At 38.4% G+C, this 20,246-nt stretch overlaps 2 protein-coding genes across 2 annotated transcripts in view; one reads left to right on the top strand and one right to left on the bottom strand.

Annotated features, from left to right (window-relative positions):
• LOC147838394 (uncharacterized) overlaps positions 1 to 20,246 on the top strand; it is a 900,722-nt gene that overhangs the window by 170,076 nt on the left and 710,400 nt on the right. The gene's annotated exons all lie outside the window — the stretch shown is intronic.
• LOC147838410 (NACHT, LRR and PYD domains-containing protein 12) overlaps positions 1 to 20,246 on the bottom strand; it is a 126,598-nt gene that overhangs the window by 62,270 nt on the left and 44,082 nt on the right. The window contains exons 5-9 of the mRNA XM_087303329.1: positions 13,234 to 13,429; positions 11,329 to 13,153; positions 11,082 to 11,252; positions 10,290 to 10,463; positions 7,773 to 7,943 (exon numbers count right to left, since the gene is read on the bottom strand). Coding sequence (XP_087159455.1) covers positions 7,773 to 7,943; positions 10,290 to 10,463; positions 11,082 to 11,252; positions 11,329 to 13,153; positions 13,234 to 13,429 — 2,537 coding nt within the window. The remainder of the gene's footprint in view (positions 1 to 7,772; positions 7,944 to 10,289; positions 10,464 to 11,081; positions 11,253 to 11,328; positions 13,154 to 13,233; positions 13,430 to 20,246) is intronic.

Here is a 20,246-nt window from a genome sequence, read left to right as displayed (position 1 = left end):
ACATAATAAAATTGAGTCATAGTCATAGCGCCACCTGCTGTCAGAAGGTAGTTTGGCTTGTAACTTGGCCACACAATGTCCGATCTGTCTAAAATGTCACATGGTTGATGAAAGTCCTCTCCTGAACACATCCCCATAACAATATTGAGTCAGTCATAACCCCACCTGCTGGCAAAAGGTAGTTTGGCTTATAACTCAGCCACAAAATGTCCGATCTGCCTGAAACTTCACAGGGTTGATTAAATTCCTCTCCTGAAGACATCTACATGTCAATCTTGAATCACAGTTATAGCGCCACCTGCTGACAGGAGGAAGTTTGGCATAAATCTGTATTTTTCTTAGGTTTTTTATATATATATCGGCTTATATTATTATTGTTCGCTGTTCTCTGTCATCGTAAGGTCACCGGGCGGCGGTGAGCCCGGGTGCGAGGTCCCTATCATCGCTGCTTGCAGCTTTAATTTTTTGTTATTTTTATTTATAACAGCAAAACATTTACAAATAAAACAGAATACAGTTTCTACAAACTGTAATTCCTTTTTAAACAATAAGAGAGAATTATGAATAAAATATATAACAAATGCATGAGAGAAATAAGAGGAAATGAGAGGTTAATATAAACATAAAAACGAACAGGTCTATTAAATACAAAGCAATAAGCATAAATTCTAGGAGTTAAACATCAATCTTTAGGCTAATACTTGTTTAAATATGCTAAAAAAGGGTTTACATATATGTACATTTATAGATATAAAAATTTCCAATGTAAAAAGCAAAACAAGGTGTTTTGATTAGGTCTTAATAAATGACATTATTTTGGATAATGAATGAATTTTCAAAAAAGCATTTTAATCCAAAAAGATTGTGTTGAAAAGAACAAAAGGTAAAATAAGTGAGCTATGTAGAAGTTTTCTAGAAAGAGCAGGTAGTCTATAAACTGCTAGACAGGAAATAAAATAGATATTTATATTATAATAATAAAACCATTTTATAATTATTAAATAAAATAGTTCATGGAGATGAATGCAGTAAATAGTCTGTATAAAAAAAAAAAAAATAAACCTGCGCAAACAAGCTAACCTTTATAACCAGATTATTTAACAAAAGATGATTACTGCAGTAAAATATTTGTAGTCTTTTAATAAGCAAGATGTGTACAGGATAGAGAGGGTGTAAAAAGTGAATTGTTTGTTTTGAAACTTTTGAATCGGAATTTGTCCAATTATAAACCCGAAATACACGTGTTTGTTGTCATGTGGTGAACTTGGCCAATCGTGTAATATCGGTGTCGTCATCAAAGCTCCTGCAGTCGCTCTTCAGAAGCTGCACGGTCTGAGTTTGCCGTCTGATCTCGGAGCGCTGTCGCGGTACTTTGATGCCACATGTGACAGTCACGTGGCGTCGGCGCAGCATCAATCCGGACAAGATTTCTAACCAGAATGCACCGCTTTAAGACAGATTTCGATCGATCTGCGCAGCGCTGCATGAAGTCGAACGCACCTATTCTGTTTCGCTGTATTCAGGTGACGTTGCGGAAGTTTCGGTCACGGTGCGGAAGTTTGAACTGCCAACGTTGTTTACGTCTCACAAGTTTGTTCATTTCTCTGTTCGTGTTCACGTAACAGCTCAAAGTTGAAGGTTAACAGCTTCGTCAATCACTTCATTTTCGCTATTGATTGATTTCACCATTTCGCTTTCATTATCCGCCGATCGTACATTTAAACATCCTTGCATCGGGTTAATGTTACTAGTTTTAGCACTTCTAACGTTAGCTCCTACTCGCAAAAATGTACCTCATAGCTGGAGACCAGAATGAACATGGAATTTCACCGAAAACAGCCAGGTTAAACACTCTCAATCTGCTTCATTGGGATTTCACGCCATCTTCATCTGCCATTCCATCTCGGTATACTCTGTTTATTACCTTAAATCGTTACGTGTATACATAGTCTGCATGAGGTAAGTCTAACTCTTGTTTCATTAGCGTCATATGAAGTCACTGAATTATGATATGCAAGTTAATGTCTGAAAGAGCACATATCTAACGTTATGGCCTCTCATCATTTCGTTCTAAATGTTTTCCTAGCTGGAATCCACATTTTATAAACAAGTCTTATACCATAAAACTAGAGCCGCGATGCAGACGCAGACAATTCGGTATCGGTTCAGCTTTAAATCAAAACCGATCATTGTCACGGTAGGATACTATGGTAGGAAGATGACCGAGAGCTTCTGTAAAACACTGCAACTTAAAACAGAAATTGAGCATCATTTACCGTGCGAGTGTCTGCTGGGCAGTCCTTCGCTGACGCGGAGTTACAGGTAACTTGCAGCCTCCATGTCACTGCGATTGAGAAGTAAAATCCATTTCTCAGACTGTTGCCTTTGTTAACGTGACGTTTCTCTCCTCACGGCCATTAAAGAGCTTTACTTGTGAATCCATAACATAGCGAGTTTTCTCTGTGCTTATCATTGATCTGCCGTAATCGCCGCTAAACTTTATCAGTGTCACTCATTGGCAAACAGCGCCAGCCGTTAGAACCAATCGCAGCCCTTTCCGTCGAGGATAGCTTACGCGTTGAGCCATTATGGAAGATCGTTGGGGCCAAAACGTCTTTACAAACTCTTTATTTTATATAATTATGTATTAAAAAAAAAAAAAAAACGTGAATTCACTAGATAAAGCGAGCAGGACATTCACTTTCGTTTATTTGCTATGAATGCTAATGTTGCCATGTACATGCTCGTTTTTTCTTAGAGTACAGTTCCGACTGTTCGTATTAAATGACAACTTGTATTACGAATAACACTTACAAATATAAATCTATTTATACTTTCGTTGTGCTATGAATCCCGTATGGAAAGCATCATCAAAATACCCTGACGTACCATAGTATCGGGTCGAACCAAATCAATGGCATAATTGTAAACGAACAGTAAGACCAGTGCAAGTTCACTCCTTGAGCAAATATGCTGTTTCAATAAACCAAGACGTTACAGGTACATAGTTCAGCCTAACGTGAGTCCAATACATACATTTTAAGTTTCAAACATTTTCTTTCATTTCAAGTAATAATCATCATGTGTTGTCTTTGCAGCTACTGGTGGTGGTGGTCCAGTTGGGTTTTATGGCACTTCGCGTTACATGACATCTCGGATTACCAGTTTCTATGGTCCATCGGGTTCTATATAGCTAGGTCTATTGCGGCCTCTTTAACCATGGCTTATCGTTGCCTTTCATCTGCACTTAATGTGATCCTTCATAGTAGCACTTTTTCATGGACATAATTGTTCAATATTGCAATTTTGGCATCATCACAATTTAACTTTCCCTACATAAGCATAATTCGATTAATTTATGTATCATTGTATATAATGTGATTTAGCGCTGTATCACTGTAATTGATCTTGATCCGTATGCATGCACCTAAGCTCTCTAACCCTTATCTAATAAGTATGAAGGTAGGCTACAGGTGCCATACTTTCTATATGCTTTCAAGAGGTTCGCTGCTCTCGTTGTCATGTTCACTTACAGAAATATTGAGGTCTCCTAATGAATGAATTTATTTTCATGCTAAACGGCGTTCGCTATAAAGAAACTTGTCGCAATCATAACTCTAAAATGCAATATGATTATTTAAATAATGTGCACTTTTGGTTTCATTTTCACGCTGTGTGCTGTTCATACTCCGCTCGCGGCTCTCAAACGATCACTCTGTGCCACAATCTGAATATTATTTACAAATTTATTACCCGTTTTTCACAGCATATGCAGGTTCTGTTCACTAAAGTAGATCCACGCATGGCAATCATTAACTAGGGCGTGCACCCGCACAATCAGCAGCTCGCGTCACGTGTGATTCCCATAATTTGGAGGTGTCCATGTCGCTGAGCAATGTGTGTGAAACAATGAAAATACTCGTGCAGCCGTCTTTGCTTCTCTCCTAAATTTGAAAATATGTTTGGCAGAATTGTAGAAATGCTGCATTAAGAGTCTTGGTGGTCAAATTGAGATCGCAATTTCTTCCCGATTAATTGAGCCCAACGGGGCTTTGTCTCGCACAGCAAGCCCAACGGAGCTCCGTCTCGCACTGCAAGTCCAACTGGGCTCCGTCTTGCAATCTCTTTGGCCGGCCCGTCGGGGCACTCTCAATGTCTTCGGCCCGTCGGGGCACTCTCAATGTCTTCGGCCCGTCGGGGCACTCTCAATGTCTTCGGCCCGTCGGGGCACTCTCAATGTCTTCGGCCTGTCGGGGCACACTCTCAATGTCTTCGGCCCGTCGGGGCACGCTCTCCCTCCTCCGCCCATAGGGGCACACTCTCTCTCGATTTCTTTTGATCGATTGTGCAGCTCTAAATTATACCATACTGAAACTTTCATAACCTAAATCCCCAAGTTCTGTTTAGCTCAACGTACTGCTGTCTCTGCTATCTTATGTACAACAGCGTGTAGAATGTGACTGCAGAGCAAGCTAACCGATATTGCTATCACATTTCTAGAAGAACGAAAGCAATGTAATCGACCATATAAAAACATCAGCAGGACAGGCCTGCGCTACAACTTATCGACTATAAAAATCCCAACAAAGAAAATCTTAACTGTTGGGTGTTTTATTTTTGGGGGTAGTCATTGCCTATTATCCTCAAGCAGGACCCAATCATAATTCAGGGGATTCAATATTTACTCAGATTTTCTAAACAGCTAGACATTAATTGTCGTAAATCACAATAGATTGTTAATTTCATGGGTTTCATACAGGGTAACCCCGATCAAACCTAACAGGGCTCCGTCTCGCACCGCTAGTCCAACCGGGCTCCTTCTCGCACCGCAAGCCCAACGGGGCTCCTTCTCGCTCCGCAAGCCCAACGGGGCTCCTTCTCGCTCCGCAAGCCCAACGGGGCTCCTTCTCGCACCGCAAGCCCAACGGGGCTCCTTCTCGCACCGCAAGCCCAACGGGGCTCCTTCTCGCGCCGCAAGCCCAACGGGGCTCCTTCTCGCACCGCAAGCTCAATGGGGCTCCTTCTCACAATGTCTTCGGCCCGTCGTGGCACGCTCTAAATGTCTTCGGCCCGTCGGGGCACGCTCTGAGGGCCTACTCGCACTATGCCCAGGCCCGTTTCCGGATAGTTAGAGAAGTGTGAGTGTGCTGAATCGGCCTCAAGCACGGTTCACTTGGCCGGCCCTGGCCTGGTTGGAAGAGGTGCGAAACACGCCAAAGCCAGAAACTGAAAGCGAGACGTGACTTTTAAGGGACTGTTTCATATGGATTTATTATTCAATCTTACTGTTCAGTGAACGCAAACTGCAGTAGCTTATTAAAGACGCAAACTTCTCACTGCACAACAGCTCTGCACCTTCAGCAGGCCTCCTCATTCCTGCAGCAGCAGCACAAGAGCTTTATGATTGTTTCTGAGCGCCAAAAGTGGCGGATCTGTTCGGCAAAATATCTGACTGCGTGTCACCGCATCCCTAAGGACTGTTTGGTGAAATATTTGACTGCATGTCACTGCATATCAAAACGACTGACACGATATAACTAGAGAAATCTCCTCTGTGCGGCTGAGTGAGAGCGCTTCTCACTGAACAGCGCAGCAGCGATGACGTAAGTGTGCCGAGGCCCGTTCGTGGCGTGAGTGCGGTCTATCAGGAGAGACGGGAAGGGGGTCAAGCGTGCTTGGCCCAGTTCAAGGCAACTGTACTTTGTGTGAGTACGGTCTGAATGTCTTCGACCCGTGGGGGAACACTCCGGATGTCTTCGGCCCGTCAGGGCATGCTCTTAATGTCTTCGGCCCGTCGGGGCAAGCTCTCCTTCCTCTACCCGTCGGGGCAATCTTTCTCTCCTCTGCTGGTCGAGTCAACCTCTCTCTCCTCTGCCGAAGGGTCTCTCTCTCTCTCTCTCTCTCCTCTGCTCGTCGGGGCACTCTCTCTCTCCTCTGCCCGTCGGGGCACTCTCTCTCTCCTCTGCCCGTTGGGGCTCTCTCTCTCTCTCCCCCCTCTGCCCATCGGGGCATGCTTTTTTCTGCCTGTTGGGGCTCTCTCTCTCCCTCTCCCTCCTTGGCATGTCGGGGCACGCGCTCTCTCCTCTGCCTGTCTGGACACTCTCTCGTCTGCTTGTCAGGGAACGCTTTTTCTTTTCTGCCCATCGGGGCAATCTCTCTCTCTCTCTCCCTCCTCTGCTCGTCAGGGCACACTCTCTCTCTTATGCTCGTCAGGGCACACTCTCTCTTATGCTTGTCAGGGCACGCTCTCTCCTCTACCCAGCGGGGTATGCTCTCTTATCTTCATTAGGACTTCTAGCATCTACTAGCCTAATCGCGTGCTTCGTTTTATCTTCATGTTGGATCTCTTATATACCTCTCTGCCCGTCAGGGCACTATTTAATCTCCATTTTACCTTGCGCGATTTGCATGAATATACAATGTAAGATATCTCATCTATTGTCATTCTGTTTTAGGATTGCTACAAAACTGAACCCTACAGTTTTGCCTTTTTGGGGTTGGCTTCGCCCTGCCTTCATCTTCAGGCAGGATCTGCCAGCTCATCCAGAGTTCTGCACTATAGACGGGGCTTACGCCAAAGAACTTTATGAAAGGACCGTAACGAACTCTCATTCATGCAAACAATTCACAATAAATGTTCAAACGTTTATCTGCCTCCTAGAGTCTTTCTGGTAGAAATGTCAGCTACACACTCTTGTTTTTTTCTGTTACTGTAAATTCTCACATCAAATATTAACAACTGTTTCTTCTGCACAACTTTGTCTTTTGGAAATGTGTGGAACCAAAGGTAAGAGTTAAATTTCTCTGACGCTGTACGTTGCTAAAAATGGCAGTAGTAGCTAGAAGTACTGTTTAGGTGTCATAGTTGTGTGCCTGTTGTAGCACAGTACTTTACAATTGGTGGAAGTTGACCAGCAGCCTTACATTTCAACAGAAATTCGTCACGTGCCGTCGTGCACATAGCCCATTGGTGGAAAAGCTGGTATTAGCCATGCTGGGAGACCAAAACTTTCCATCTGAATTAAAAGTGGATTGAGCACATCACAATGAACCCCTGCCAGCCAAAAGAAGGGCACCCCCAGATGCTAATAGCAAAAATCCATCATTTACCAGTTAAATAACTAATCCTAACGTTGTCCCGACAACAATCATCTCTACAGTTAGAGGGTATAGGGATCTCTATATATCCTGAATTGGATAATGGTTTGATTTGGATTTCGGAAATAATGAACTGTCAGCAGGGTTCAAACACATTTTTACTACAAAAATTCCATGACTTTTCTATGATTTTCTAAGACATTCGAATAAAATTTCATGACCTAATGTTTCATGCTATGTCTACATATGTGTGGTAAAAGAAAAACAATGCATGTTTAAATGTATTACAGCATCTTGTAAAACACCCTGCAATTTATTTAGTATCAATTTAAATTTATATCTGTGTAAAATTGATTTAGATAATGCTTACACAGCACTTATAACGCAAGAGTGTGAATGACCAAGGACAGAAAAGAAGTAACCTATATTCAAGTATACAGATATCTGTTTTCCATGACTTTTTTCAAAACTGTGGGTTTTTTGTTTTTCCAAAAATTTTCCAGGTCTGGAAAATGCCATGTAAAAAATTCCATGACTTTTCCAGGTTTTCCAAGACCGTATGAACCCTGTGTCAGGATATCAAACGTTTTAATTTGTTGTAATTGATACTGAAATATTATCAATTACAGTAAGAAAGTTAAGTTAAAAAGTTAAGTTAAATGTGCAGTACTCACATGAGTGTGTTGAACTGACAGTGCTTATCCTGCAGTAGAGCAGAGAGTTGATTCACTCGTGTGTCTCCTAGTTCACGATTACTCAGATTCAGTTCTTTCAGGAGCAATGGGTTTTTACCCACAACTTCAGTCACAAACTGACAGCCTTCATCAGCAGCAGGACTCAAAAACCTGCAGACAGATATGGTCAAACAGGAGTCAGATCTATATATTATCAGTGTTGGAGAGTAACTAGTTACATGTAACGTTGTTACGTAACTTAATTACAAAATAAAAGTAACAGTAATTTGTTACAGTTACTGAGAAAAATGTGTAATTAAATTACAGTTATTTTTGAAAATGTTAAAGATTACAAATGGGGTTACATCTAATATTTTTCTTTAAAACTCTGTGATATGTTGAATTATATTAATCTATTGCTTTGCCTGTTTTTGATATGCACGATGCCTTCTGCTAAGGCCATTTATTAAAGCGCTGATGCTTTTGATTTGCGGCGCACCCACGGGTTTAAATCCCAGGTGGAACATGTTCATTGTCCTCCTCACCAAATAAAATATATAAATATATATAAAAACGCACTCTCTATTGTGAAATATATATGTGTGAATACCTAAAATAATTGTCTAAGTAGAAAAAAAACCCGCATTTATTATTTAAAATGCATTTAGAAAGAGTTTGTCCCCGCTTCCTCATAACTACTCCTCACACAGCCTGTCACAGACAGACAGACACACAAGTTAGGTTTGTTGCTACGGGTCAATGTTGAATTTCAGTAAGTATGGTGTATTACTCACATTGAATAAAGTGATTCTTTTCAATGTAATTCATGCAGAATCATTCATAAATTGGTTGTGGCAAAAATGCTGGTGATTACCGTTGTCCATAAATCGGCTGTATTGGCGGTTAAAATTACTCATGTAGTTAACGTATGCTTGTTTACATTAGCTTGTTGCATAGTGCACTGCAAAATAATACGCCAAAGCCATTTCCCATGCATTGTTTCATTTTTGACGACTTGGCATAATGTTAACTTTACATTTACAGCCACAATTAGCATATTGTTTAGCTGTGGATTTGCTAAATGAGCACTGTGCTATGTCCAAACTAACCCCACTGTATTTTTTGTATAATCAATTTCAGTTCTGTTCTTAAGTGACAAAAGTAATTTAAAATATAAAATGTCCTTGTTTTTATTGTTGTGATTATTTTTATGATAGTTTTTCATTCTTTATGTAAAGCACTTTGAATTAGCATTGTGTATAAAATGTGCTACAGTATAAATATACTTGCATTGCAGTGTCATGGACTAGATAAAATGATTGAGGTAAAGTTGGTTTTATATTCGCACATTCATTCAGTGACCGCTCCATACATTGTTTACCATGGTACTTTGAATATTTGAACTGAAATCCCATGTAACTTTGACTTCAAAACAAAATTAATAGTAATAATAATAATAATACAATTTATTTGTATAGCACTTTTTCTACATAAATGCAACTCAAAGCACTTCACAAACAACAAACAGTCATTGTAAAATAAACCAAACAAAAAATATATAGACAAATAAAGCAAAATATATACTCAGATAAAAGCATACATGTGCAAGCATATATGCATACATCTACACAATCACACACAACATTCTTTACATACATGCACACACACCTTACATACATATATACATAAACCTACACAATTTACATAAATTGCATAAACTTCACAAACTGTTATATTCATACGCAATGTAAAGGGTGCATCCTAACAAGCTTTTTAAAAACATCAATTCTGGGGGATTCTTTCACTTTATTTGGGAGACAGTTACTATGACCATTTATGTGAAGCTGCTTTGACACAATCTACATTGTAAAAGCGCTATACAAATAAAGCTAAATTGAATTGAATTTAATTTAATTTAATTGAACAATTGCAAAATTATTACATTTTAAATAGAGTCATTTGTAATCTATTACATTTCCAAAGTAACCTTCCCAACACTGTATATTATACAGCAGAACACCAGCACATCTGCTGACTGTGTTTATAATTTACCATCAGTACAACAGAAACATCAAAACTAGTGCTGGGCAATGATATAAATCGCATGATTTTTTTTTTCTGTGATTAATCACATTCTTACAGTATATGCAATAGTAAACAATGAATTAAAAAGTAGTGCATTTAATTTTAAAAGGTTATGGGATGTGAATAAAAGAGCACTAAAAACAACTTTTATTAATTATGCTTGTACTGTATGTGTGTTCAGAACCAGTGAGCAATGAACTTTTAAGATGATGATAATAATGATAATAAAAAATTAACTGTGTTAACTGGTGATAAAATAATTGTTTGAGTAATTAATAATGTGTTAACATGACATGCCCAGACCAAATCAAAACACAAGCCGGTCCTTCAAACTTCTGATGCATTAAACCATTTATTTTATCACAAGATTTTGTGCAACTAAAATACAATTCTGTTATGATACCCCACATTTAACTTTATTATGTATCTCACCTCAGTGTCTTCAGTGTACAGTGTGGATCCTGCAGTAAATCAGTGAGCTCCTTCACTCCTGATTGTCCAGGATCATTTCCTCTGAGATCCAGCTCTATCAGGTGTGAAGGGTTTGATCTCAGAGCTGAAGCCAGAGCTTTATAACCTTCTCCACTGATACTGCAGTCTGAAAGACTAAAGGAAAAGAGCTACTGCTATTAAGTGAAGTTTTATCAAATTAAAAATTGTGCTATCACACTTCCTGAGCCTGAAAATAAACATCAACACTGAAGATTCACCGCTGAACCATATTGAAAGAAGTAGAGCTGGAACATGTGCAATGATATCATTAGAGGCTCAGGCCTCAGGTAGATTGAGTCAGATTTAATCTGCACTTCCTCAATCATTAGCAGTAACCATATTAACTCAGTGATGGTTGCCAGAGACTTTATTCATCAATGTAATCTTGTGGACATTAACACATACTTCACTAGGGAGCTTTTGTAGATAAACTAGCTGCAAATATTATTAAAATATTTGGAAAGAGTTAGCTAACACATTACTATAAACTATTGGATATGCCGATGTCATTACATGCATACACAATTTCACTACCTCTCTCTCTCTCTCTCTCTCTCTCTCTCTCTCTCTCTCTCTCTCTCTCTCTCTCTTTCGCTCTGTGTGTGACTGATCCAAAGTGTGTGGATAAAAATTGTCAGAACTTACAAAAGTTAAATACAGAGCTGCAGAGAGCAAAACTAGTTTTACATTTCAACACACTTTTAAAAATTTGTCAATTATCACAGAATTTACCTCAGTATTTCTAACTCGCACTTAATATTCTTCAGTCCAAAGTAGAGCAGATTTACTCCTGAATCCTGCAGATTATTATTGCTCATGTTCAGTTCTTTCAGATTGTTTTCTGATCTAAGAACTGCAGACAGAACTGAACAGCTTCTCTCTGTTAACTTACAATCATTTAACCTACAAGAGAAAAAATACAACCACAGAATTAGGTGGCACAAATACAACATAATTTCATTTATATTGACTGACTTACAGAGCTCTTCTGCAGGATTTGACAACTGCTGATAGTCTGATGAGACACTCATCTGATTTCTTGAATTTCTGAAGCTCAAACTCCTCCATCTCCTCCTCTGATGTCAACAACACAAAAGCCACAGCAGACCACTGGGCAGGTGAAAGATCAGCAGATGAGAGACTTCCTGTGTTAAGGTGATTTTGAATCTCTTTCACCAGAGTTTGGTCGTTCAGTTCATTCAGACAGTAGAACAGATTGATGGATCTCTCTGGAGAAAGATTCGCTTCAAACTTCTGCTTGATGTACTGAACTATTTCCTCTTTGATCTGGTCATTGTGGTCTCGCTGTGTCAACAGACCTTGTAGGAGTTGTCGATTGGACTTGAGTGACAAACCAAGAAGGAAGCGAAGGAAAAGGTCCAGGTGTCCATTGTCACTCTCAAGTGCCTTGTCCACTGCAGTCTTCAGCAAATCAATCATGGACTCATTTCTGTTCTCCTGTTCTGTAGAGTCTTGATCAAACACACTTTTCTTGTTGATGTCTAGAATCAGATGTGCATAAAGGGCTGCAATAAACTCTTGAACACTCAAGTGAACAAAGCAGTACATGGTGCCAAGAACAATCCCTGTTTCCTCCTTAAAGATCTGAGTACACATGCCGGAGTAAACTGAGGCCTTATAGATGTCAATACCACAGGCTTCCAGGTCTGTGTCATAGAAGATCAGGTTATTTCTTTGCAGATTATCAAATGCCAGTTTCCCCAGTGAAAGGATGGCGTCTTTATCCCAGGACACATCTGGTGTGTATTCTCCATCATACTTCCGTCTGCTCTGCTTGATCTGAAAGCGCAGAAAGTGTGTGTACATCTGTGTCAGAGTCTCGGGAGTGTCTTCAGTGTTTGATTCCTGCAGTGTTTTGGAATCAGCCTGATTGTGTTTCACATCATTATTTCTCTTCTCCTGTAAAATGTTCTGGAGAACAGTGGCTGAAATCCAGCAGAAGACTGGGATGTGGCACATGATGAAGAGACTCTTTGATTGTTTAACATGATCAATGATTTCTTTGGCCTGATTCTCGTCTGTGAGTCTTTTTCTGAAGTACTCCTCCTTTTGTGCATCATTGAATCCTCGTATCTCTGTCAGCCGCTCGATACAGTCAGGAGGAATCTTACTGGCAGCTGCTGGTCTGCTGGTGATCCAGATGAGAGCAGAAGGAAGCAGAATTCCCTTGATGAGGTTTGTCAGGAGAACATCCAGAGAGGCTGGTGACGAAACATCATGACACGTCTCATTACCAGCAAAGTTCAGAGGAAGACGACATTCATCCAATCCATCAAGGATGAACAGGACTTTGAATCGATTCCTTCTTGTAAGGTTCAGTCCTTTTGTCTCTGGGAAAAACTGAGTTATAAGCTCCATTAAACTGAGTTTTTCTTTCTCCTTTAAGTTCATCTCTCTGAATGGAAGAGGAAATATGAAACTGATCTCTTGATTTTCTTTTCCTTCAGCCCAATCCAGAACAAACTTTTGCACAGAGACTGATTTCCCGATGCCAGCGACTCCTTTTGTCAGTACAGTTCTGATCTGCTTGTCTTGTTCAGATGCTTCAAACAAATTTCTGCATTCAATCTGTTTCTCTTGTGCTTCATGACGTCTGGAAGCAACTTCAATCTGTCTGACCTCATGTTCAGTATTGATCTGTTCACTGCCACCCTGAGTGATATAGAGATCTGTGTAGATGTTCTTCAGGAGTGTGGAGTCTCCTTGCTGTGCAATTCCTTCAAACACACACTGATACTTATTCTGTAGGCCACATTTCAGCTGATGAATGAAGAACAGCTCACCTAAACACAAAAACAAAACTGATATAACTGTGTTCATTCTCTCTCCTGTATTTATAAGTGATAATCTGACAGTCTCTCACCTTTTAGAGTATCAGCAGCTTCTTCTTGCTTCATTTCTTTCAGGAAGTAGATTGCAAGATCGAGAGCCGCTTCTTTTATGCTGCATCTGTTCTCATTGAAGTCCTTTACCAAGTGTTCTGGGTTTTCTTCATGTAATATTTTCTTAAAGTTTTCTAGCTCATTCTTCATAAATGTTTTTATTTGGTTCTCAAGATCCTAAAAACCCAAGAACAAAAACAAATGAAATGGGCTATATGCATAGCTAGCTTTTTTAACATCTGGTAAAAGCTTAATGTGCCTATTTTCAATTTCATAAGGTTCATTTAAAGAAATACGGATGTCTATAGACAGTAGGGCTGCACGGTTAATCGAAAAAAAAGGTCACAATCTCAATTCGACCCTACAAGCGATCCTAACTCAGCTTTTTCTAAGATTCTACCAATTATATTTGGCATTGTTTGGCAATTATGTTTGATTTGCATGTGTGTGTGTGTGTGTTTTTTTTTCACAATGACAGCAGCCATGAGAGGCAGTGAAAGTGAAACCTGTGCGCACATCATTTAAATGATCATATGGCATTTTAGAGTTATGATTACGGTAAGCATTTGATATGTTTTTTTTCTTTCATAGCGAACACAAAGTGTTGTGCATGAAAATAAATGTTTACTGTGTCAGTATAACAACCCTAGCCTATAAATAATGGAAATATAATGGTCTAATAATGTTGCCAATGGCAGATGGCATTGTAAGAATTGAAATATTACAAATATTTTTGATGTCTTTGACAATTCAAAACATGAGCTGAAAACAGAGACTGTTGACTCGACAACCCAGCAGGTGGGAATGCGGGAAAAACCAGTTTCTGCTGCATTTGCATCCGAGTCTGCTGAAACTCGGCTTCAACCACCCCAACTCACACATATGGTCATTTCAATGTTTGAATGTTCTAGATTAACCAAAGTGACTTTATCTATCATGTTTGATATCATTTGAGATGTCTCAGTGCGACTGGTACAATGGTCTCATTCTCTCAGAAATAGACATAATCAAAACAATAGATATATAACTTCAGGCATCTTTTGAACCACTGTGAAGGGTGTGACTTTTCCACAGGCAGCACTAAATGTGAATGCCTTTTGTTATGCACACACCCCCTTCCTTGAGGGAATTCTTGGATTATTTAAGGTAAGGTTTAAGAAAGGCTCAGGGCGATTCTGCCTACCCAGATCAGCCCGTAACATGGAGCTTACGCTCCACGTTATGTATAATTTGAAGTCAGATATGCATCTTTTCATCTTGGATTTATCTTTGATAATTTGATGTTTTGTATTAATTATTTATGAATTGACTGATTGAATCGGCATAATACATTTACCTGATTAATAAATTGTTATGTTTGACCATATTTTGCTCACTCTGTAATTATTAGTTCTAGTAGATTACGCTGTATCCTTGTTTCCGCACGTCTTGCGTCAGGTCAGTAGACGGACTAGAATCCAGTTGAGATGGAGCATTGGGCACACTAATTGAGTTTTAGGGATCCGACTGACTCTTGATATTGATTAAAGTGTACCTAGGTGGAAAGGGCGTTAACTTCCGTCTAGGACAACAAGTTGTTGCACAACTAACCTAGATTGGGTACCCGACCTTTGTTTGAAGGTAATATTATTCTAAATTAAGTTCATATGGGAAACCATGGGCTTGGTGAAAACCAAAGTTACTATAGAGTCCAGTAGTCGGGTACATTTATATTAATGCCCTAACCTCTAATTAGAAATGATGATTGTCTTAACTCAAGGGTGTACACCTAAGCGGGACTAACTAAGGTATTTTAAAACGAGCGCGCTGGTAGCGGCCATCTAAAGTATTAGTCAATTACCTCTGTTTAATACTCAAGACTGACCAGAGTGTGACCGTGAGGGACGCCTTCGGCCGAGGCGATTTCTCTGAGCGACATGAGCACCCGAATGAACAGATGTGATAGTTACTAGACAAAAGGAAGACAAAAGGTTCAAATATTTATCTAAATTATATATTGATATAATCTTCTTAATGTGTTATAATTGGAGTCAGATAAAACGAGGATAAATATATTAATATTCTAAACCACCTCATACTAAAATTGGAGTCAGATATGAGTTAAGTTTAATATAAATCAACATTGTGCACTGGAAAGACCGAACATGCAGTGAACCTTCATCCACCATTGGATACCGTCATTGGACCAACTGGATAGACCTTACAACATGCACGTCTCAAACATAATAATTCAACTTTATAATTATGAATAGTTATATTCTGATGTCATAATTTTACTGTGAATTAACAGGACATATTGAAAGTCTGTTCAAGTCCACCATAATACAAAATTTAGCATTTTAAGCAACAGTAGAGCTACACATAGGCCTGTTATTATTAATGTTTACTATATGTTTGAGAATTAACAATAATAATAGGCTAAGCATATTAACCTTTATTTTACATTTACAGAATCATGAGAAAGAATCGTGATACTGATTTTAAGCAAATAAAATTGTGATTTACATTTTTGCCAGAATCGTGCAGCCCTAATAGACAGAATGAAATTGATATCCATAATCCTGTAAATGTACCAGTTGAAGATGAATAAAATATAGAGGATGCATTTTTGGGTGGAAACTCTTCATCTACCTCCAGTGTGCAACTCTATTGCATTAGACCGCACACCACACACCAGCTAATTGTTGGAGAGGAGACATGGGGATAGTTAGGAGGCCATGATGGACAGAGGCCAGTGGACAAATTTACCTAGGATGCCAGTGTTAATCCCCTACTCTTTGTCAAAGCACATCCTGTGGTTTTTAACAACCACAGAGAGTCAGAACCTAGTTTTAACATCCCATCCAAAAGGCACTCACTGAGCAGTATAGTGTCCCCATTAAAATACTGGAGTGTTAGGACCCACAGACTGCAGGATGAGTGCTCCCTGCTGGTCTCACTAAAGCCCTGGTCAGATTACACGATTTAGGCACGATTTTCTTGACGTAGGGTGTCGCAGAGATTCGTAAACGACAAATAGACGTAATGACACAAGATTCAATCGTTTCTTCTCATGTAATGTGGCATAGTTCACGACAACCGATCCCATGCCTGCGACGCATTACGATACCGTCGCAGAAAGTCTAGCATGTTTAATCTTTTCTCGTTCTTTATGACGAGTTCCACCACGTGGGTGACACGGCCCAATAGGAGCACATAATTTATCAGTTATTTTAGTGGGTGCTGCTGTTAATGAGCTGGTCAGGTAATCAAAAAACAGGCTGCATATTTACAGATAGGTTGGTCACGGGTGGATATGACTAGTCATTGGCTATGTAAACCTTAACTAATTTCTCAAAAATTTTAAAGTGTTTTAAGCAATTTTATCTGACAGACTGGCACAAATATGCCGACATCTTTATTCAGAGTTCTCTCTTCCAGGGGCACCAGCAGGATTTTAATCAAAGTTATGCACATATCCATCACCACCCCGCCCCATCATCATCCCTTATTCTTATTTCAATCTCAAAAAAACACTGATGCTGTCAAAGGCTACATTTATTCATTGTCGCGAGTGAGACAGAGAAAATGAAAGCACATCATTGTATTTTAATTATTTAAATTTTAATTACAATAATTTATAATTAATATAATAATACAATCTTAAATAAAATTAAGTGAAATATTTAGTTTCAGAGAAGCCTAAAATAAACTGCTTGTCACTGTTGTTGACAAAACCATTTGTTGCAACAGTAAATTACAATTTAATTCGTTTAATCAATTTATTTATTTATTATTTTTTTTTTTTACATCTCCCACGATGCAAGTTCATACACACTTTAAAACACACACCTTTATTTATTCTCATTCTTTCTTGCTTTGTCAATAAATCGTAGTGTATACTGTTTAATAATCAATTTACATTATAAAAAAAAATAATAATAAATAAATAAATATGCAGCATTAACTCGCACCCTCTCATGGTTGGTACGGACAATGAATGTACAGTCATACGGCTGCAGGCGACACTGCTCTCATCTTTTCAACAGAGTTTGTTGTAATAAAAGCCTGCCCTGCTTATTCAAATGTGTCATAAATAATAACAGTTTAATACAGGCTTCTCTGAAACTGTGAATATTTAACTTTAATTTTATTTAGGCTAGATTAATATTTTATTTACCAAACCAACACAATCTCACGGCAACTCGTGTTTTGGCGCTGAACAGCTGAAGCATATAGCGGACTTGTTTCACTTGACTTCAAAGGTTATTCATTATTCTTTTTGTATCTAGTAGTTAACTGATCAACGAAAAATACATAACAATTAAGATACAAATTATACCTAACGAAATTTGTTTCAAAAAGATATTTTTTCCAACAAACATGAATTACATTTTTGTTTGTGCCCATCCAACTGTGCGATGATGATTTGTTCTGCTCCGTGGAAAATAAGGATTTAACTAATTCTTCACTGCCTCACAGCTGCTCATATTCTTTCATTTCATGTTCAGGCAAGGGAGTGTTTAATAGCAACATTGTCAGAAAAATATGCATTTAGATTTTAAATAAACTATATTATTATCAAAAAAGAAACATAAGTTTGGTCCTGTCAATATCATAATGAATGCCTTTAAATAGTTATTAGTTGTCAGCCAGTATCAGTGTTTATTGAGATTGAAGTTAATTAAATTAAATTGAGATAAGAAATATTTTTATAGCAATACTCCAATACAATACTTATCTCATTTTTGATTGCAACTTGTAAAAAGCATTTACGTCCTGTCCTTTTTTATGAACCATTTTCCAAAGCTTTAAAGACCGACTCTTTATTTAATAAACACTTTATTTGCAACACACACTTTAAAAATTATAAGTTTTTAAGTCATTCATTTTATTTAAATCATGTTAAGTCATAAGTTTACATACAACTTGCAGAAAAAAAGAGAAAATATATATTTCAAATTGCATATTGCATTCAGTAGACCTACTGGCCTAAATAAGCTTTTCCATCAACAATTTCATCATCCTTACTTTTGTCCGTGCAAGTTTTATGCATGCGCTTATAGCGCGGAATAGCCTATAAGCATATATAATATCAGGCCCAGATTGGCTAATCGGGAAGACCGGGAGAATTCCCGGTGAGCCGGTCCATTTTTTTGCCGGAAGGGCCGCTGCCCGTAGCTGCTTAAACTCTCAGCAGTTGCACTTTTTTCATTCATTTATTTACTTGACCATAGCCTCACTCTTTTTATTCATTATTTTGCAGGCTCCGCTCTTTTTATTTATTTTCTCGCAGCCATGTGACAAAATGCAGCCTGCAGAATAATGATGACATATATATATTTTGTTATGGCAACCTATGTGAATGCATTGGGAAATAACACTTGACCTAGACGTCACAGGATGACTGATCGTGAAGGAACATGTAGTCTGGAACATTTGTTATCCACAACAAGTCACGATTTTATCAAGAAAAAAAAAAAATAAATAAATAAAATAAAATTTGCATTATCTGACATATTGATTTTCGCAAACAATAATAAAAATCATGTAATCTGATCAGGCTTAACACCACTTCTTTGGGATGTAGATAGAGACCAGGAAAACATAATAAATAAAAAAATTCAGATGACATAGTAAAATACAAATACAATGGATCCTAAATCTGTTTCAGGCCATTAATTTCAGTGATATACTTAAAGGGCACCTAGGTTACCCCTTTTTTCAGATTTAATATAAGTATTTTGCGTCTCTAGAATGTGTATGTAAAGTTTCAACTCAAAACACCCATCAGATTTTTCCAGAGGTGGGTAGATTATCCAAAATCTGTACTCAAGTAACAGTACAAGTAATTGCCGAAAATTTTACTCAAGTAAAAGTAAAAGTAACAATCTTAAAAGTTACTCGAGTAAGAGTAAAAAAGTACCTTATGAAAAAATTACTTAAGTAATTAGTTAGTATTACTTAGTTACTTTTAATTATATATATATATATATATATATATATATATATATATATATATATATATATATATATAGTTTTTCAAAATTAATGGTACTAATATTTCCTAAGTGATGTTTAACAAATTCAGGAAATTTTCACAGTATGTCTGAAAGTATTTTTTCTTCTGGAGAAAGTCTTATTTTTTGGAATAAAAGCAGTTTTTATTCGTTTTAAAGAAACCATATTATGGGTTTTTGAAAATTCCCCTCCATGTAGTGTGTAACACAGCTCTAAGTGAAGTGAAGTATCCAGCTAAGGCTTAAATCTGTAAGAATACAGTGTTTAAAACGGTTGATTCATCTATAAAAGAGTCGACTCATAGTGCTTCAAACGAGTCGCCTTGATACCGATTCATTAGGTGTTTCACCATGACGTACGAACGAAACCAAGTTATTCACGTGCACGCACAAACCCGGGAGATTTCAAACCTGAGGCCCCGCCCTCTGACGCAGAAACCCAGACACACACACACACACCCACAAACACACGCACACCCACAACAACACGCACACAAACATGCCGGTCGATTGAAGTCACACTGCAGATGGATATTATATTGAGTCTCTACCCAAAGATGAAACATCAGCATTATAACCAAGCAGTTGGAAACTTCTGGAAGCTACATGCTACAAATAATACTTCATCTGAGTTTGTTAAAGGAAGGATCAGTAAAGAGTAACTTACTGCTGGACGTCAGGATGGGTTTCTTCCATTTCTCAAGTGTAAGTACGTGCGGTTAAAGTTGTTGCCTCGTTGACTCTAGCTTGCAAATGTATTTAGTTGTGATTTGTTACTTGTAACCGAGTGTACTGTATCAGATTAACTCGCTATATTCTCTTATCGCGTGCAAAGTCACGTTAAAAACGCGATGCGTGCTGCTTTGTTTATGGAGCTCCGTGCTAGAGTTCTGCTCCCGCGATTTATTCGGAAATTTATTCCCGCACCGCAGAAATCTGGCGCGGGGACAGCCGCGGGAATAAATTTCCGAATAAATCGCGGAGAGCGGTCGGTA

This window comes from Danio rerio, chromosome 22, assembly GCF_052040795.2.
Source record: "Danio rerio strain M-AB ecotype USA chromosome 22, GRCz13ab, whole genome shotgun sequence".
Taxonomy (NCBI): Eukaryota; Metazoa; Chordata; class Actinopteri; order Cypriniformes; family Danionidae; genus Danio; species Danio rerio.
This window is presented reverse-complemented; position numbering and strand designations above follow the sequence as displayed.